Source organism: Chiloscyllium plagiosum, chromosome 7 (assembly GCF_004010195.1).
Source record: "Chiloscyllium plagiosum isolate BGI_BamShark_2017 chromosome 7, ASM401019v2, whole genome shotgun sequence".
Lineage (NCBI taxonomy): Eukaryota > Metazoa > Chordata > Chondrichthyes > Orectolobiformes > Hemiscylliidae > Chiloscyllium > Chiloscyllium plagiosum.
Genome location: NC_057716.1, coordinates 109774095 through 109795537, shown reverse-complemented (window position 1 = coordinate 109795537; position 21443 = coordinate 109774095). Strand labels below are relative to the sequence as shown.

The 21443-nt window shown below is 44.8% G+C and overlaps 1 protein-coding gene across 4 annotated transcripts in view; it reads right to left on the bottom strand.

The window, feature by feature from the left end:
* The window catches only part of LOC122551869 (E3 ubiquitin-protein ligase MARCHF4-like), a 275970-nt gene that overhangs the window by 196190 nt on the left and 58337 nt on the right, over positions 1-21443 (bottom strand). For all 4 annotated transcript variants that reach the window (XM_043694417.1, XM_043694418.1, XM_043694419.1 and 1 more), the window contains one exon: positions 20062-20254. In XM_043694417.1, the coding sequence (XP_043550352.1) occupies positions 20062-20254 (193 nt within the window). The remainder of the gene's footprint in view (positions 1-20061; positions 20255-21443) is intronic.

The window sequence follows — 21443 nt, the reverse complement described above, 5'->3', positions numbered from 1 at the left end:
ACCTGCAACAGCCAGTCCTGTCCCTGTTCTAGCCATGTCTCCGTAATAGCCACAACATCGAAGTCCCAGGTACCAACCCACGCTGCAAGTTCACCTACCTTATTTCGTATACTTCTTGCATTGAAGTATACACACTTCAAGCCACTTTCCTGTTTACAGGCACCCTCCTTGGAAATTGATGCCATGTTCCTAACCTCCCTACACTCCAGGCCCTGCACCCTGAAGCTACAATCTGGGTTCCCATGCCCCCGCAGAGTTAGTTTAAGCTGCAGATGTGGAAGCTTTGGAAAGGATTCAGAGATGATTCACGAGGATGTTGCCTGGTATGGAGGGAAGGTCTTATGAGGAAAGGCTGAGGGACTTGAGGCTGTTTTCATTAGAGAGAAGAAGGTTGAGAGGTTGAATTGAATTTATTGTCAGGTGTACCAAGGCACAGTGAAAAGCTTTGTCGAGCAATACAGGCAGATCACGGAGTTAAGTAACATAGATAGTAAATAATAGGTAAACAGCAGCAAAAACAAAACCACGGGTATAGGCGAATGTTAAGAGTTTGTGAGTCCATTTAGTATTCTAACAACAGGAGGGTAGAAATTGTTGCGACACAGGCTGGTGCGTGTGTTCAGGCTTCTGTACCTTCTCGCCGATGGTAGAGGTTGTAGAAAAACATTGCCAGGGTGGGATGGATCTTTAGGAATACTGGTGGCTTTTCTTTGACAACGGGCCTGGTAGATGGATTCTATAGATGGGAGGTTGGCCTTTGTGATTATCCAGACCAAGTTCACCACTCTCTGTAACTGTCTCTAATCTTGTGTGGTACAGTTGCCATACCAGGTAGTGATACATCCAGACAGAATGCTCTCGATGGCACACCTATAAAAGTTGGCAAGGGTATTCGTCATCATGCCAAATTTCCTCAGCTGCCTGAGGAAGAAGAGACATTGCTGGGCCTTTGTAACCAGTGCATCCACATGAAGAGTCCAACAAAGCTTGTTGTGGATGACCACTCCCAGGAGCTTGACACTCTCCACTCGTTCCACCTCTGTGCTATTAATGTGTAGTGGGGGCGCATGAGTAACATCCTGCCAAAAGTCAGTAATGAATTCCTTGGTTTTGCCGGCATTGAGAGCTGGGTTGTTCTCACTGCACCATTCTTTCAGGTCTTCCACCACCCGTCTGTCGTCTGTTTCGTCGCCATCTGAGATTTGACTGACTATGGTGATGTCATCAGCGAACTCGTAAATGGCATTAGTCTGGTATTTGGCGATACAGTCATGGTATACAGTGAGTATAGTAGAGGACTGAGTACACACCACTGGAGGGCTCCAGTGTTGAGTGTTAGTGACAATGAAATATTGTGCCCAATCTTCATTGATTGTGGCCTGTGGGTCAGGAACTGAGGATCCAGTTGCAGAAAGTGGGGCTTTGTCCGAGATAACTAATTCAGTCTCGAGGGGATAATAGTGTTGAAGGCTGAATTGTAGTCAATGAGTAGGATTCTTACATAGCTGTTCTTGGTGTCAAGATGTTCTAGGGATGAGTGAAGGGCAGGTGATATAGCATCTGATGTGGATCTGTTGGTCCGATAGGCAAATTGGAGTGGGTCAAGAGTACTGAGGAGGCTGGAGTTGATTAATGCCAGGAACAGTCTTTCAAAGCACTTAATGACCACCAAAGTTAGGGCCACTGAGCAGTAGTCATTGCAACATGCTGCAAGAGCCTTCTTAGATACAGGGATGATGTTGGCCCTCTTGAAACAGGCAGGGGCAGTGCCCTGCTGCAGGGAGAGGTTGAAGATGTCCGAGAAGACATCTGCCAGTTGATCTGCACACACTCTGAGTGAACGGCCTGATACTCCATCTAGTCCCATAGTTTTCCTTGGATTCACACAAAGGAAAACTGATCTGACCTCTGATGCAGTAAATGTTGGGATAGGTTCGCTAGGACTTGTCAGAATAGGTGTAATCTCTCCGCCAAAATTCTGCTCAAAGCGAGCATAGAAGGCATTGAGACGATCTGGGAGGGATGTGTCATCATCTTCTATCTTTCACTGTCTCTTTTTAGAACCTGTGATGTCATTCAGTCCTTGCCATAGTCGCCGGGTGTCTGTCTGGGTCTCTAGTTTGGATCGTTATTGGTCCTTGGCTGTCTTAATGGCTCTGCAAAGGTCATACTTGGATTCCTTATATTTGAGTGGGTCTCTGGATCTGAAGGCCTCACGCCTGGTTTTTCGCAGGTTATGTCTGTCCTGATTCATCCAGGGTTTCCTGTTGGGGAACAACCGGATTTCTTCCTCGGCATGCAGTCCCCCACACTCTTGCTGATAAAGTCTGTGACGGTAGTGGCGTACTCGTCCAAGGTACCTGCAGACTCTTTGAACAAGGCCCAATCAGCCAATTCCAGATAGCACCGGAGTTGATCTTCTGCCTCCTCCGACCAGCATTGGACCTGTAACCGCGAGGGGGTCTCCTGCTTGAGCTTTTGCCATGTAAGCCGGGAGAAGAAACACGGCATTGTGGTCGGAGTTTCTGAAATAAGGGCAGGGGATGGAACGGTAGGCATCCTTCACAGTGGTGTAGCAGTGGTCTAAAATGTTCGGGCCCCATGTGGGATAGGTAATGTTCTGGTGGTACTTGGACAATACCTTCCTTAGATTAGCTTGATTGAAATCGCCAGTCACAATAAACAAGGCCTCGGGGTGTTCCGAATCCAGGGTGTTAGTAGTGGAGTACAGCACATCCAGAGCTTCCTCAACCTTTGCTTGTGGTGGTATGTACAGGGGCGGCATTTGATGGTGAGGAGTTCAAGGTTTGGGGAGCAATGGCTGCCCAGGCTTGCAATGCCCATGCGTCACAAGTTGTTGATTAAAAAAGCAAACCCCTCTAACCCTTTGTCTTACCCGAGGACACTGTGAGGTCCATACGATGGACAGAAAAACCATCAGCCTGAAGTGCGCAGTCGGGAATGGATGGTTTGAGCCAGGTTTCTATGACTTAATTGAGATGTGTAAGATAATCAAAGGGTTAGGTAGGGTGGACAGTGATTCTTCTTCCTCAGATGGCAATGGGTGTGGAATGCCCTGCCTGCAACAGTAGTAGACTCGCCAACTTTAAGGGCATTTAAATGGTCATTGGATAAACATATGGATGAAAATGGAATAGTGTGGGATAGATGGGCTTCAGATTGGTTCCACAGGTCGTTGCAACATCAAGGGCTGAATGGCCTCTACTGTGCTGGAATGTGGTATGTTCTATGTAGTCTGACCAGAGCCTTATAAAGCCTCAGAAGTAGATCCCTACTTTTATGTTCTAGTCCTCTTGAGATGAATGACAACATTGTACTTGTCTTCCAAAGTTCGATTCAATCTGCAAGTTTACTTTATAGGAACAGAATCAGGCCTTTCGGCACATCAAGGCTGCTATACCATTTGATCATGGCTGATATGTTTCTCAACCCCATTTCTTTTTACACCACTCCACCAAACATTCTATTCTTCCTTCAATTGTATTCCATCTGCTATTTCTTTGCCTATTTGCCTAACCTGTCCAAGCTCTTCTGCAGCCTCCCCACTCAGCACTACCTGTCCCTCCACCTATCTTTGTGTCATCGGCCAAACTTAGCAACAAAGCCCTCAGTTCCTTCGTCCAGATCATTGATGTATAACTTAAATACTTGTGGTCCCAACACAGATCCCTGCAGAACTCCACTAATCACCTGTTACCATCCTGTGAAAGACTCCTTTGTCCCTACTATCTGCTTTCTGCCAGTCAGCCAATCCTCTATCCATGCCACTACCTTACCCTGAACATCATATCTTATTTAGCAGCCTCCTGAGTAGTACCTTGTCAAAGGCCTTCTGGAAATCCAAATAAATCATATACACTGGCTCTCCTTTGCTCTCCATTTGCTTGTACAGTAGAACCTCAATTATCCAAACGAGACAGGTGGGGAGTATTTTGTTCGGATAATTGAGCGCTCAGATAACTGATCTGATCGTAAATAAGCGGTAATTTGTGTGTGTCAGTTATCCAAACATTTCTCGCTATCTGACAATGCACACCATAATGCTGTTTAACGACTAACTGATCTATCGTAAACAAGTGGTAATTTGAGTGTCAGTTATCAAACATTTCTTTGTTATCCGGTAGTGCATGCTATCATGCGGTTTGATTGATATTTGAATGCTGAGTTGCCTAATGCCGTTTTTGCAGGACCTTGAGATCTAGTTCGGATTATCCAAAAATCAGGTAATTGATGTTCGGATAATCAAGGTTGTACTGTAATTTCTTTAAAGAGTTGTAACAGATTTATCAGGCTTGACCTCCATTGACGAAGTCGTGCTGACTGATCCAATTTTACCATGCACCTTCAAGTCCTAAGCAATGTCATCCTTAATAGAATTAGAATCCCTACAGTGCTAGCCCTTCAGCCCAACAAGTCCACACTGATCCTCTGAAGAATAATCAACCCAGACCCATTCCCCAACCCCTACTCCTACCCTATATTTACCCCTGACTAATGCAGGAGAAAGTGAGGTCTGCAGATGCTGGAGATCAAAGTTGAAACTTTATTGCTGGAACAGCACAGCAGGTCAGGCAGCATCCAGGGAACAGGAGATTCGACGTTTCGGGCACAGGCCCTTCTTCAGGAATGAGCAGAGAGTGTTCAGCAGGAGAAGATAAAAGGTAGGGAGGAGGGACTTGGAGGAGGGGCGTTGGAAATGTGATAGGTGGAAAGAGGTCAAGGTGAGGGTGATAGGTCGGAGTAGGATGGAGGCGGAGAGGTCAAGAAGAAGACTGCAGGTCAGGAAGGCGGTGCCAGGCTGGAGGGATCCGGCTGAGACAAGGTGGGGGGAGGGGGGATGAAGAAACTGGTGAAGTCCAAGTTCATCCCCTGCGGTTGGAGGGTTCCCAGTCGGAAGATAAGACGCTCCTCCTCCGACCGTCAGGTTGTTGTGGTTTGGCGGTGGATGAGTCCAATGACCTGCATATCCTCGGTGGAGTGGGAGGGGGAGTTGAAATGCTGTGCTACAGGTTGGTTGGGTTGGTTCGTCCGGGTGGCCCAGAGGTGCTCTCTGAATCGCTCCGCAAGTAGGCGGCCTGTTTCCCCAATATAGAGGAGGCCCTGACTAATGCACCTAACCGACACATCCCTGAACACTATGGCAATTTAGCATGGCTAATTCACTTAACCTGCACATCTTTGGATTGTGGGAGGAAACCCACGTAGACATAGGGAGATTGTGCAAATTCCACACAGACAGTCGCCCAAGGCATGATATGATCCCAGATCCCTGTGCTGAGAGGCAGCAGTGCTAACCATTGAGTCACCATGTCGCCCATAATAGTGCACTCTACAATTTTACCAATGCCTGACGTCAGGGTAATCAGCCTTTTATTTCTCATCTTCTGCATCTCTCCCTTCTTAAACAGGGATGTTAAATTAACCATTTTTCAGTCCTCTAGGACTCTCCATGACTCCAGAGATTCCTGAAAGATCACACCAATGCCTCCACAATCTCCTCAGCTATCACCTTCAGCACTCTAGGGTATAGCTTGGGTCCATGTAATTTATCCATTTTCAGACCTTTTAGATCAGATTCCCTACTGTGTGGAAACAGGTCCTTCAGCCCAACAACTCCACACCAACCCTCTGAAGAGTAACCCATCCAGTCCCATTTCCTTTTGACTAATGCACCTAACACTATGAGCAATTTAGCATGGCCAATTCACCTGACCTGCACATCTTTGGACTGTGGGAGGAAACCCACACAGAGGTGAGAAAAATGTGCAAACTCCACACAGACAGTTGCCCGAGGCTGGAATTGAACCTAAGACCCTGGTACGGTGAGGCAGCAGTGCTAGCCACTGAGCCACCGTGCCACCCAGCACCTTCACCTTAATGATGACCACTACTCTCACCTCTGCCCCCTGACTCTCTTGAAGTTCTGATTTACATTAATATATTCCATCGTGAAAACCTATTCATTTTCTCCACCATTTCTTTGTTCCCCATTATTACTTCTCTAACCTTATTTTCCAGCAGTCCAATGTCCACACTTCCCTCTCTTAACTTCTAGATATCTAAAAAAAAACTCTTGCCTTCTAATTACATTAGCTTACCCTCATATTTCGTCCCCTTCTCCCTTACTGCATTTTTATTTATCCTCTGCTGGTTTTTAAAGGTTTTCCAATCCAGTGGCTTCTCACTGGTCTTCACCACATCATATGCTTTTACTTTTGTTTTTGTCAGCCATAGTTGTCTCCTCTCTATAGTATGTTTCTTCTTTCTTGGGTTGAATTTCTGTTGTGCCTTCCAAATTACCCCCAGAAACTCCTGCCATTGCTATTCAACCATCTTATCTGGTAGATTTTCCGTCCAATCAATTTTGGCCAGCTGCTCCCTCATGTCTTTGTAGTTATCTTTACTCAATTTTAATACGGTTGCATCCAATTCCCTTTTCCCTTTTGAACTGTAGGGTGAACGTTGGATTAGGCATCCATTAGGGCTTCACTCTACACATTCAAATGTTGGGTGGCATGGTGGGTCAGTGGCTAGCATTGCTGCTTCACAGTAACAGAAACCTGGTTCAATTCCATCCTTGGGTGGCTGTGTTAATTTTGCGTATTCTCCCCATATCTGTGTGGGTCCCCACTGGGTGCTCTGGTTTCCTCCCATAATCCAAAGTGCAGGCTAAGTGGATTAGCCATGGAAAATGCAGGGTTAGGGGGACAGGGTCGGAGGAGGGTCTGGGTCAGATACTCTTCAAAGGGTTGGTGCAGACTTGATAAGCTGAATGGCCTGCTTCTGTGCTGTACAAATTCTATGAACTTTTATATTATGGCCATTGCCCCCTAGGGGATTCCTCCACTTTAAGCTCCCTATTCAAATCTGTACCATGACTCATGGAATACACGGAAAACTAGTCATTTGGATATAAAACTGGCTCAAAGGTAGAAGACAGAGGGTGGTGGTGGATGGTTGCTTCTCAGACTGGAGGCCTGTGACCAGTGGAGTGCCACAAGGATTGGTGCTGGGTCCTCTACTTCTTGTCATTTACATAAATGATTTGGATGCGAGCATAAGAGGTACCGTTTGCAGATGACACCAAAATTGGAGGTGTAGTGGACAGCGAAGAGGGCTACCTCAGATTACAACAAGATCTGGACCAGATGGGCCAATGGGCTGAGAAGTGGCAGATGGAGTTTAATTCAGATAAATGCGAGGTGCTGCATTTTGGGAAAGCAAATCTTAGCAGGACTTATAAACTTAATGGTAAGGTCCTAGGGAGTGTTGCTGAACAAAGAGACCTCGGAGTGCAGGTTCATATCTCCTTTAAAGTGGAGTCGCAGGTAGATAGGATAGTGAAGAAGGCATTTGGTATGCTTTCCTTTATTGATCAGAGTATTGAGTACTGGAGTTGGGAGGTCATGTTGTGGCTGTACAGGACATTGTTTAGGCCACTGTTGGAATATTGCGTGCAATTTTGGTCTCCTTCCTATCGGAAAGATGTTGTGAAACTTGAAAGGGTTCAGAAAAGATTTACAAGAATGTTGCCAGGGTTGGAGGATTTGAGCTATAAGGAGAGGCTGAACAGGCTGGTGCTGTTTTCCCTGGAGCGTTGGAGGCTGAGTGGTGACCTTATAGAGATTTACAAAATTATGAGAGGCATGGATAGGATAAATTGACAAAGTCTTTTCTCTGGGGTCGGGGAGTCCAGAACTAGAGGGCATAGGTTTAGGGTGAGAGTGGAAAGATATAAAAGAAACCTAAGGGACAACCTTTTCACTCAGAGGGTAGTACGTATATGGAATGAGCTACCAGAGGATGTGGTGGAGGCTGGTACAATTGCAACATTTAAGAGGCATTTGGATGGGTATATGAATAGGAAGGGTTTGGAGGGAAATGGGCCGGGTGCTGGCAGGTGGGACTAGATTGGGTTGGGATATCTGGTTGGCATGGACGGGTTGGACCGAACGGTCTGTTTCCGTGCTATACATCTCTATGACACTATTACTTATCACCAAATCCAAAATTGCCTGTTCCCCAGGGGGCTCTACCACAAACTGCTCCAAAAATCCATTTCATAGACATTCCACAAATTCCTCTTCTTGGGATCTGCTATTAACCTGATTTTCCAGACACCAATTGTCCATCAAGACTACACCGACAGATGAAGTCCTTCTAAACTAAAATGTCTTCACTTCTACATTGTCCATACCCCTCTATTCTCTGCATATTTGTGTATCTGTCAAGATGCCTCATGAACATTGCTTTTATATCAATCTCAACAACCTTTTCTGGCAGCGCATCCCAGCCACTTATCACCCTGTGTATAAACACTTGCCTCACAGCTCCTCTAAACTTTTCCCCTTTTACCTTAAAGCTATGACTCCTAGTAATTGACATGAGCAAAATTCAAGAGAGTCGGGGGCAGAGCTAAGAATGATGGTCATCACCCAGGAGAAGGTGTTAGAAAAACTGAATGGCCTGAAGGTGGATAAATCACCTGGACCAGATGCACTACACCTCAAGGTTCTAAGGGAGATAGCTGAAGAGATAGTGGAGGCTTTTATGGTGATCCTTCATGAATCACTAGAATCAGGGAGGGTCCCAGAGGCCTGGAAAATCACTAATATGACACCCCTATTTAAAAAGGGAGTAAGGCAAAAGATGGAAAAGTACAGACCAGTTAGCCTAATCTTGGTCAATGGTAAGAGCCTGGAATCCATTGTGAAGGATGAGATTCCTGAATACTTGGAAGTGTATGGTAAAATAGGGCAAAGTCAGCATGGTTTCATCAAGGGGAAGTCATGCCAGACAAATCTGCTAGAATTATTTGAGGAAGTAACGAGCAGGTTAGACCAAGGAGAGCCAATGGATGTTATCTACATGGATTTCAAGCAGGCCTTTGACAAGGTACCACATAAGAGGCTACTGATTAAGATAAGGGCCACTGCATCAGGGGGAAGGTCCTAGCATGGACAGAATCTTGGCTGTCTGTCAGAAAGCAGAGAGTGGGAATAAAAGGGTCCTTCTCAGATAGCAGCCAGTGACAAGTGGTGTTCAGCAAGGCTCTGTGTTGGGGCCACAGCTTTTCACTTTATACATTAATGATCTAGATGAAGGAGCTGAGGGCATTCTGGCTAAGTTTGCAACGATATAAAGATAAGTAAAGGGACAGGTAGCATTGAAGAGGCAGAGAGGCTACAGAAGGATTTGGATAGGTTAGTGGGCAAAGAAATGGCAGATGGAGTACAAAGCGAGAAAGTGTGAGGTCATGCACTTTGATAGTAAGAATGGAGGCATGGACTATTTTCTAAATGAGAAGAAAATTTAGAAGTCTGAAGTATAAAGAGACTTGGGAGTTCTAGCCCAGGATTTTTGTCAGGGTAAACTTGCAGGTTGAGTCAATAGTTAGGAAAGCAAATGCAATGATGGCATTTATGTTGTGAGGACTTGAATATAAAAGCAGGGATGTATTTCTGAGGCTTTATAAGGCCCAGGTCAGACCACATTTGGAATATTGTATGCAGTTTTCGGCTCCATATCTCAAGAAGATATACAGGCCCTGGAGCATGTTCAGAGGAAGTTCACAAGAATGGTCCCAGGAATGAAAAGCTTAACATATGAAGAGTGTTTGAGGACTCTGGGTTTATACTCAATGGCGTTTAGAAGAATATGGGGGGATCTAATTGAAGGATACAGAATACTGAATGGCCTGGACAGAGTAGATGTTGGGAGATGTTTTCGTTGGTAAGAGAGACTAGGTCCCAAGGGCATAGCCTTAAAGTAAAGGGAAGACCTTTAAGAATGGAGATAAGGAGACATTTCTATTGCCAGATAGTGGTGAATCTATGGAATTCATTGCCAGAGATGGCTGTGGAGGTCAAGTCATTGAGTACATTTAAGATTAAAATTGATAGATTCTTGAGTTCAAGGGGATCAAGGGTTACAGGGAGAAAGTGGGAAAATGGAGTTGACAAACTTATTAGCCATGATTGAATGGCAGGTCGATGGGCTGAATGACTTAATTTCTGCTCCTATGTCTCTTGGTTTACTTCCACCTGAGGACTACTCTTATTTCTATCCGTAAGTATATTAAGACTTACAGAATTATGGTCGCTAATCCCGAAATGCTCCCCAACTGAAACTTCGATCACCTGGCTGGGCGCATTTCCCAGTACCAGTACTCAGTACCATAGACCAACTAAGGCTCTTCCTTAGTTGGATTATTTACATATTATTTCAGAATACAATCCTGGACATACCTAACAAATTCTCACCCATCCAAGCCCCTGGTACAAAAGGAACCCCAGTTAATTTAGGAGAAGTTAAAATTACCCACCACAACAACCCTGTTGTTTTCATATTTTTCCATATTCTGTCCACTTAGCTGTTCCTCTATCACCTGCTGGCTGTTGGGAGGACTGTAGTACAATTCCATCAAAGTGATTCTACCTTTCCAATCCTGAGCTCTACCCAGAATGCCTCGTTGGATGAGCCCTCCAAGGTATCCTCCCTTAGTACAGCTGTGACATTCTCCTTGATCAGTAACGCAACTACCCCACCTCTTTTACATCCCTCTCTATCTCGTCAGAAACATCTGAATCCTGGAATGTTAAGCTGCCAAACTTGCCTGTCTCTCAACCTAGTCTCTGTCATAGTTACAACATTAGAGTTATATATGTTACTCCAAATGCTAAGTTCATCTGCCTTACCTGTCATACTCCTCACATTAAAATAAAGGTATTTCAGTCAGTTCCGCCGTCTTCAGTAACCTCCACCTGTCTGTTCTTCGTCTTAGTCGAAAAGTGTGGCGCTGGAAAAGCACAGCAGGTCAGGCAGCATCTGAGGAGCAGGAGAGTCTCTCAACCTAGTCTCTGTCATAGCTACATCAGAGTTATATATGTTACTCTAAATGCTAAGTATCTGGAATGCTGGCAGGGCATTCCATGAACTTAATCTGGCTTTTATTGGTAGAGGAATTGAGTTCCGGAGTCCTGAGGTCATGATGCAGTTGTATAAAACTCTGGTGCGGCCGCATCTGGAATATTGTGTGCAGTTTTGGTCGCCATACTATAGGAAGGATGTGGAGGCACTGGAACGGGTGCAGAGGAGGTTTACCAGGATGTTGTCTGGTATGGAAGGAAGATCGTATGAGGATAGACTGAGACACTTGGGGCTGTTTTCATTAGAGAAAAGAAGGTTTAGGGGTGACTTGATTGAGGTGTACAAGATGATTAGGGGGTTAGATAGGGTTGACAGTGTGAACCTTTTCCCTCGTATGGAGTCGGGTATTACAAGGGGGCATAGCTTTAAATTAAGGGGGGGTAGATATAGGACTGAAGTTAGGGGTAGGTTCTTCACTCAGCGAGTCGTAAGTTCATGGAATGCCCTGCCAGCAGCAGTGGTGGACTCTCCCTCTTTATGGGCATTTAAGCGGGCATTGGATAGGTATATGGAGGATAGTGGGTTAGTATAGGTTAGGTGGGCTTGGATCGGCGCAACATCGAGGGCCAAAGGGCCTGTACTGCGCTGTATTCTTCTATGTTCTATGTTCTATGTTCATCTGCTTTACTTGTCATACCCCTCACATTAAAATAAAGGTATTTCAATCAGTTCCACCATCTTCATTAACCTCCCCCCGTCTGTTCTTCCTCTTAGTTGAAAAGTGTGGCACTGGAGAAGCACAGTAGGTCAGGCAGTATCTGAGGAGCAGGAGAGTTGATGAAGGGCTCTCCTGCTTCTCGGATGCTGCCTGACCTGCCGTGCTTCTCCAGCACCCCACTTATTGACTCTGATGTTTCCCGCATCAGCAGTCCTCACTTTCTCCTGTTCTGCCTCTTAGTCTTACTGGCCTCAGTCTCAGATTCCTCCTTGGTAATTTTACTTGCTGACCTCCTGTTCAGGTTCTCACTCTCTTGCCACACTAGTTTAAACCTTCCCAAGTGGCGCTAGCAAACCTACCTGTCAGGATATTGTTGCCTCTGCAGTTTAGATGCAATCTGTCCTTCTTGTCCAGGTCTCAGCTGCCTTGGACATCTCAATGATCCGCATATCTGAAGCACTGCCACCTACAACAGCTCTTTAGCTACATATTTAACTGTACTATCTTTCTATTTCTCCCTACAGTAGCACGTGACACAGGAAGTAATCTCTTTCTGCTGATGTCATTCATTTGTGTTGCATGGCACTATCACCGTGGCACTATCCTGACAGGTAGGTTTGCTAGTGCCACTTGGGAAGGTTTAAACTAGTGTGGCAAGAGCGTGAGAACCTGAACAGTAGGTCAGCAAGTAAAATTACCAAGGAGGAATCTGAGACTGAGGCCAGTAAGACTAAGAGGCAGAACAGGAGAAAGTGAGGACTGCAGACGCAGGAGAGATCAGAGTCAACAAGTGGGGTGCTGGAGATGGGACAGACTTCAAAAAGATCTAGAACCCAAGATTGGGCATCCATGCCATGAGGCACCATGGGTCATCAACAGCAGAACTGTTCTCCATCACTATCTGCAACCTCATAGCCTGGCATATACTCCCACTCAACCATTAATATCAAGTCTGGTTCGATGGAGAGTGTAGGGCAGCATGCCAGGAGTAGTACCAGATATACCTTGAAAATGAGAGTCAACCTGCTGAAGCCACCAAAGAGTACTAGTCATGTGTCAAACAGCATAAGCAGCAAGTGATTGGCATAGCTAAGCGATCCCACAACCAACAGATCAGATCTAAGCTCTGCAGTCCAACCACATCCAGACATGAATAGTGTGGATAATTTTAAAAACTCATTGGAGGACAAAGCTCCACAAATATTCCCATCCTCAATAATGGTATAGCCCAGTACATAAGTGCAAAAGATAAAGCTGAAGCATTCGCAGCAATCTTCAGCCATAAGTGCCAAGAGGAAGATTCATCTTGGGCTCCTGTGGACCCCAGCATTTCAGATACCAGTTGTCAACCAATTCAGTTCACCCCACATGATATCAAGAAACAGTTGAGACACTGGATACTGGAAAGATTATGGGCCCTAATGACATTCTGGTGATAGTACTGAAGACTTGTGCTCCAGAATATGGACTAATACATGCGCGAGTTAAAAGGTGGTCATGAAACCTCATGGTGCAATGAAGGTAAAGGTTGGGGGCCAAACAAGGTGGGATACCACCGTCCTATGCAGTGGGCGCACCACTAGCCCATCTCACCCACACTGTCAGGGAGGTGGAGAACACGTGTTAGGACCCAAAAGATGGTGAACTATGCCTGGGCATAGAATCTAAGAAGTTACATCTGGTGGAGGTCCTAGCAGTCCTGACATACAAATTGGTCATCCTACCTTGGTATAGGAGCGAAAGACAAATCGAACCATCTGGTAGCTGGTTCCCTCTGAAGTTTCCCTCAGGATAGCTGGTGCTCGTCTTCCACACAGTATTACCCAGTGAATGATTAGAGGTCTTGGGGCTGAAAAGATCTCGACCTATTCGCAAACTTTAAATGGGTAAGAAGCCAGACTCGCTGGCTTGGAGCCAGGTGTGGAATGTGAGTGCCTGGTTGGCCACTTTTGGTAAGCAGACCTGATCCTGCAAGATGAACTGAATGCTGGGTTAAGGCGCCCAATCCCAATGCTCATCAGACTCCACAAAAGGTGTTGTTGATAACCATAGCAGGATGGGGGCCATGGAAGTCGGAATCTGTGAAAGAATGTGTAACAATTGACCTGCCAAATCAACCAGCCCTGAAAATGGATGGCGCTGGAGCATCGGGCCCAAACCCAGCCATCGCTGGCAGAGCCTGTGGGGGCTACGCTGTGACAAGTAGGAGGGCCACTGCGGTTAGGTGAGCACAGAAGCCCAGGGCCCAGGTGGAACTGTTGTAGAAGCAAATCTTAGTGGTTGTAGCAAATATTCAATCTAGAACTTTGAAGACCAAAGTGGAGAAGGGATCCATGTGAATAGTAGTTGAACATGGGTCAGTCAATCCTAAGAGACAGGCGAGTGCTGTTCCGAAGGGCAATTGAAAGGGAGTCAGGTTCAGAACCCCGAATCTAGAGTGGCGGAGATTGGTACCTCACAGCTTCCAGTGCAGAAATGTAAATGATCCTGGAGAACCAGGACAAATCCAACCCAGCTAATTACCACCCCATCAATCTACTCTCGATCATCAACAAAGTGTCAAATGATATCCTCAATAGTGCTATCAAGCAACACCTTGCATCATTGTTAGCCATCGGTGAAGTCCAAGAAGACTGGAGGGTAGTGTATGTTGTACCATTATTCAAGATGGGTTGCAAGGAAAACCAGGGAACTATAGACTAGTAAGCCAGTGGTAGGTAAGTTGCTTGAGAAGATTCTGAGGAGTAAGATATACATGCATTTGGAAAGACAGGGTTTGATTAGAAGTAGTCAGCATGTCTTTGTGAATGGGAGATCATGCCTCACAAATTTGTTTGAGTTCTTTGATGAAGTGAGCAGGAACATTGATGAGGGCAGGGTTGACGATTCTATATGAATCTCAGTAAGACCTTTCATAAGGTTACACATGGTAGGCTGCTCTGTAAGGTTATGTCGCATGGAATCCAGGGCAAGCTGGCAAATTGGATATACAATTGGCTTGATGGTAGGAAGCAGAGGGTAATAATGGAAGGATGCTTGTCGGACTGGAGGCCTGTGACTAGTGGTGTGCCTCAGAGATCGGTGCTGCGCCGTTGCTGTTTGTTATCTATATCAATGATTTAGATGAGAATGTAGAAGGCATGATTAGTAAGTTTGCTGATGACACTAAAATAGGCAGTATCGTGGATGTGAGGAAGGTTCTCAGAAATTGCAGCAGGACCATGATCAGTTGGGGGGATGGGCCAAGAAAAGGCAAATAGAGTTTAATATAGAATAGGGTGAGATCTTCCATTTTGGAAAGTCAAATCAAGGCAGGAGTTTCATGGTGAATGGTAGGGCCTTAAGGAGTGCAGTGGAACAGAGCGACATTGGAGTTAGGTGCACAGTTCTCTGAAAGTGGAGTCACAGGTAGACAGGAGAATGAAGAAGGCTTTTGGCACACTGGCCTTCATCAGGTCATTGAGTATAGAAGTTGGAAAGTTATATTGCAATTGTACAGGACGTTGATGAGGCTGGACTTGGAGTACTGTGTTCAGTTTTGGTCACCTTGCTATAGGAAGGATGCTATTAAACTGGAAAGTGTGTAGAAACAATTTACAAGTATGTTGCCTGGACTCAATGGTCTGAGTTATAGGGAGAGGTTGGACAAGCTCAGACCTTTGTCTTTAGAGCTTAATGGACTGAGGGGCACCCTTCTCAAGGTGTATAAGATCATGAGAGGCATAGAAACGGCGAATGCATTCAGTTTTTTTTCCAAGGTTGGGGAATCGAGGACTAGAGGGCATCAGTTTAAGGTTAGAGAGGAAAGAATAAAAGGAAACATGAGGAGCAACTTTTCTATACAGAGGGTGGTATGCACACGCCAGCAGAAGTGATTGAGGTGGGTACATTAACAACATTTGAAAGGCATTTGGACAAATACATGGATGGGAATTAATTAGAAGGATATGGGGCAAGTGCAGGGAAATGGGGTTAGCGTGGATGGACAGTTTAGGCCAAAAGGCCCATCTCCATGCTGTAGGACTCTATGACTTGCTCAGTGACACCCAGTTTGGATTTCTCCAGAGCCACCCACATCCTGCCCTCATTACAGCCTTGGTTCGAACACAGATGAAAGAGCTGAATTAAAGAGGTGAGGTGAGAGTTAAAGCCCTTGACATCAAGGCTGCATTTGACCAGAGTGTGGTATCCAGTATTGCTAGAAAAACTGGAATCAATGAGTATCAGGGGGCAAACAGTCTGCTGGTTGGAGTCATTTCTGGCACATAGGAAGATGGTCATGGTTGTTGGAGGTCAGTCATTTCAGTTCCACGACCCAGAGTCATAGAGATGTTCAGCATGGAAACAGACTCTTCAGTCCAACTCATCCATTCCAACCAGATATCCTGAACTGATCTCGTCCCATTTGCTAGCATTTGGCGCATATCCCACTAAATCCTTCCTATTCATACAATCATCCAGATGCCTTTTAAATGTTGTAATTGTTTCAGCCTTCACCACTTCCTCTGGCACCTCATTCCATACATGTATCACCCTCTGCTTGAAAAAGTTACCCCTTAGGTCTCTTTTAAATCTTTCCCCTCTCACCTTAAACCTGTGCCCGCTAGTTTTGGACTCCCCTAGCCTTGGTTGCTCACCCTATCCATGCCCTTCATGATTTCATAAACTTCTACAAGGTCACTCCTCAGCCTCTGACGCTCGAGGGAAAGTAGCCCCAGCCTCTCCCTATAGTTCAAAACCTCCAACCCTGGCAACATCCTTTTAAACCTTTTCTGAAAAACATCCTTCCTATAGCAGAGAGACCAGACTGAATGCAGTAATCCAAAAGTAGCCTAACCAATGTCCCAAACATCTCTTGAAGAGAAACAATATCCAGGCTTGTGCTTGGAAACATAATGGGAGACAGCGAGGTCTGTAGATGCTGGAGATCAGAGTTGAGAGTATGTTGGTGGAAAAGCACAACAGGTCAGGCAGCATCCGATGAAGGGCTCCGGCCCGAAACGTCAATTTTCCTGCTCCTCGGATGCTGCCTGACCTGCTGTGCTTTTCCAGTGACACACTCTTAACTTGGAAACATAATGTCCTTCCTTCTTAATTGCTTGGTTAAAATCCTGGAATTCTCCCTCTAATGGCATCATGGGTCAACCCACAGCAGGTGGACTGCAACAGTTCAAGAAGACAGCTCACCAGCACTTCTCAATGGCCACTAAGAACAGGTAAAAAAATGCTGGTCAGCCAGCTACGCTCACAAATGAATATTTTTTTAAAACCAATATGGATCACAGCCTCTGGTTACTCACTTTAAAATATCCTATGCCTGTTTAGAGACATCCTTAGCCTGGCACCAGGGAGGCAAACATGCCATCTTGAAGCCTCACTTGTGGCCATAGACATGCATATCTGTGCTCCTGATTATAGACTTCCCATCACTACTTGCTTCCACTTCAATTCTCCCTGCTGTACAACAGTTCCAGTCATAGTGACACTGATCTGGCTGCTGCTGCTGCTTTCCTAAGAGAGGCCAACCCCCTAACAGTATACAAAATGTTATACTTGTTGAGAGGGGAATGGCTACAGGTGACTCCTGCACTGTTTGACAATGCTTATGCAAACTTCCTGGTGGTTATCCAACTCTTCTGTCTGTGTAGCCCTTACTGATTGTGACCAGCTCTCCAATCATGCTATCCATAACATTTTCAATCTTCTTGATGCTCCATCCACAGCTCTAGGTGCCTAATGTGGAAATCAGGAGCTGCAGCTGAACACGCTTATTGCATTTGTACTTACCATAGAGACTGGAAGTGTCCTTGATTTCCCACATATTGCAGGAGGAGTATTCCATGGGGCTGAGTTCTCCTGCCATTGCAAACTTTATTGACTAAATCAACCTTATCAAATACAGACAATAATCCGGGGACTGATTATACAATCTAATCCACTAGTTACCAGACTCAGGTCTCTCACTCACATTCTTTATTCCTAGCAGACTACAACCACAAAATAAAGTAATTTATCTCTCTCCAGACACCACTCATTCAGTCTGCAAACCTGCTTCTTCAGCAGCCAAGCCAACGGTCATGACATGACATGTCATGACATCACCTCTGGAGCTCCACGCCTAAATTCAGCTCCAAGCTAGGACTATTCACTCCGACGTTTGCCCTCTTTCACTCTGTTGCTCAGGCTGACCTCAGATGGACTGATCAGTGGCAAGTGGAATTCAATTTGGATAAATGTGAAATGATGCCCTTGGGCAGGTCAAACAAGGCAAAGGAGGCTTTTCCAGCACCACAGTCTCGACTCTAGTAAAGACGTGTCTCATATGACTTCTACTAACAGTAGGACCCTCAGAAACATCAAGGATCAGAGGAATGTGATACCACTTGGTGTGCATTGGTGCCTTGAAATATTAGGACATGGAGATAAAGCAGTTAAGAAGGCATATGAGATACTTGTCTTTACTAGAGTTGAGAATGTGGCATTGGAAAAGCACAGCAGGTCAGATAGCATCCGAGGAGCAGGAGAATCAACGTTTTGGGCATAAGCCTTTCATCAGCACCACACTATTCATTCTGATCTCCAGCATCTGGAGTCCTCACTTTCTCCTACTTGTTTTTATTAGCCAAGGATTTAGTTTATGAGCAGGGAGGTTGTGCTGGAAGCGTACAAAACATTTGTTTGGCCACAACTAGAGTATTGAATGCAGTTCTAGAATCCATGTTAGACAAGGAATGTGACAGCACTGGAAAACACTTGCAATATCAAGGCATCTGGTTCACTGATGTCCTTTAAGGGAGGAAATCTGCCATCTTTACCTGGTTTGGCCTACATGTGACTCCAGACACACAGCATTGTAGTTGACTTGCGAATGCCCTTTGGACAATTAGGGATGGGCAATAAATACCAACCAGGTCAATGATGTCCACATCCCATGAATTAATAAAAGGAATCCCACGAATGAGTAAATAAATATATGCCATACCTCATCACATTTCTCCAAGCACGAGCAACTGAAAATTACCAGGCAGGTACAGGAAGCATTTACAAAGGCAAATGAAACGTTGGCCTTTATTGCAAGAAGATTTAAATACAGGAGTAAATATGTCATACTGGAATTATGTAAAGCCTTGGTGAGACCCCACCTAGAGTATTGCGTGCATTTTGATCTCCTCACCTAAGGAAGGATATACTCGACATACAGGGTGTTCTACAAAGGTTCACAAGATTGATCCCCGGAATGACAAGATTGTCTGATGAGGAAGAATTGAGGAGAGTGTGCCTGCATTCTCTACTGCTTACAGAAATGAGAGGTGATCTTATTGAAAATTCTTACAGGACCTGAGAAGCAGGAAGAATGTTACCGCTGCCTGGGGGTGTAGAACCAACGGAAACAGTCTCAAACTAGGAGATAGGCCATTTTGAACAGAGCCAAAAACAAATTTCTTCACACAAGAGAGGTAAGTCTTTGTAATTCTCTTGCTTCGGGGCTGTGGAGGCTCAATCATTGAGTATATTCAGGACAGAGATCAATAGATTTTGAGATATTAAAGATGTCAAAGAACATTGGGAGAATTCACAAAAATAGCATCAGCCATGAACTCGAACAGCAGAATGGGCTCAAGGGTCTGAATGGCCTGCTCCTCCTAAATCCTGTGATACAAATTCCTAAGAAGATTTCAGTTGGTTCCCTTGGAAATCAGAAGATTCAGAAACGTATTGTTATAGATTTGATAGTCAAAAACATGAGGCGTATTTAGGGCTCCCAATTGTGCAAGGATTGTGGAGGGGAAAGATTTAAAATAACTGGCAAAAGAAGCAAAGGTAACATGAGTGAAAACATTTTCTTGCAGCAAGTGGTTAAGGTATGGAATGCATTGCTTGAGGAGGTGATGGAGGCAAGGTCATTCTTGGCTAAGGAATTGATAATTACCTGAAAAGAAACAAACTGCTGGGTTACAGGAAATGGTTGTTGAATGGAACTAGCCAAACACTTATTGCAGAGAGCCCAAATGTGTTCAACAAACCTTTTGTGGGTAACTGTGTTACAACTGTCACTGTTGTGTACTCTACACACACATGCGCCTCCTGGGTTAAAACCCAACTATTTTAATGATGCCCTTCAGAGAAGGGGTATATTCAATAAGCAAACAGGCTGACATGTGACTCCAAACCCTGTTTTATATTTTATTCTTAATGCTTTTTGAAGTGTTGTGGCAAGTTATCAAGGGTAATCCTAACAGACATTTGTTGAAGTTCTTCTAGTGCCCTTTATGAGTGAGACTGCATTTCCCAGAATTATGCTCACTCTGGACTTTGTTGAGATTCCCTTATTTCACTCAACTTTCCTTCTTACACCCACCAGATTCAGATCTTGCTCCAAAAGTTGAATGTCCTGCACTCAATTCATTTTCACACCATGCTAAGTATGCAGAGATTCAGTAGTAAGGACCTACCGATGCAGACAATGTCCATGAATCCGTACATTCCATAGCAGATCTGGAAGAGTAAGTCTTGCCTCTGCCACTTTGCTGATGGGCTGATTGTTGACCAGATGAGCCAGGAAATGCTTGCAATGAGGAACAAGGAGCCGAGAATTGCAGCTGCAATTTGAACTCTCTCAATCACCGTCAGAGATATTGCCTGCCACTGGAGACGGAGCAGAAAGTGGTCAAACTCTTTAACTCTTTATCATTTGTACAGAGTAATGTCTGCACGTTTGACAGCATAGTTCACAGTTTGCTTATACAAAACAAACTACTGTAATATCATGCTGCACAATCAAAAATAATATTGTACATTTACATGCACAAGTAATGTGAAATAATTGAGATGTAAGGATGAAGAAACTATGGAAAGAAAGCAGGAAAGATTCATAGCAGAGAACAAAACATTGGCACAATAAGTGTTTTCCTAAGGATAATTAAAATGAAAATAGTTCAAGAAAGGAATTTCAGAAGAAGAAAGCAAAGCAGCTGACAGCATTTTTGCCAATAATATGGGCCAAGGGAGATGTGTGCAGACTTTGGTTGGGAAACAGAACAGTGAAGAATTTGTAGAGGGTTTGGAGGGCTGCAGGATGTTACAGAAAACGGAATTTTGAAAGACTTTTTAAAGAGCTGAGAGTTTTCAATTTGATCATTGACTGAAGTTTATGTAGGTCCATGAGCATAATGATGAGAATGAAACTTGATATAGGATAGGGGCACTGAGTTTTTAATGTGGTGAAATTCAGAAAGTGGAATTTAAGAGAGGTATCAGAAGGAACACGAAAATAACCTAAAGATGGCAAGGTATCTCGGCTGAAACAGGCCTCTGGTGCAAAATGGTTTACGCCTGATCCTAATTGCTCTTTAGCAGAAGATGAGCAGCAGTGAAAACAGACAAAGTCTGGAGGTAGATGTAAGACAGTCTTTGTAGTGGAGAGGGTATAGAATTGAAAGCTAATTTCAGGGTCAGCCAGAATGCAAACACTCTCAAACATCTGGTTTGGTTGTTCATTGCTGCAGGAGGTACAGAAACTGATTTGGAGAGATTTGAATATGGGGAGCAGATGAGTTGGACAACTGCTTTATAAAGAAAGAAAATATTTAAGAACCTTGGAGAGGAAAGGCTGGTTGCTAATTTATAAGGATGAAGAGATCAAGGCACTGAGGTAAAAACAATGACTGCAGATGCTGGAAACCAGATTCTGGATTAGTGGTGCTGGAAGAGCACAGCAGTTCAGGCAGCATCCAAGGAGGAGCGAAATCAACGTTTCGGGCAAAAGTCCTTCATCAGGAATAAAGGCAGTGAGCCTGAAGCATGGAGAGATAAGCTCGAGGAGGGTGGGGGTGGG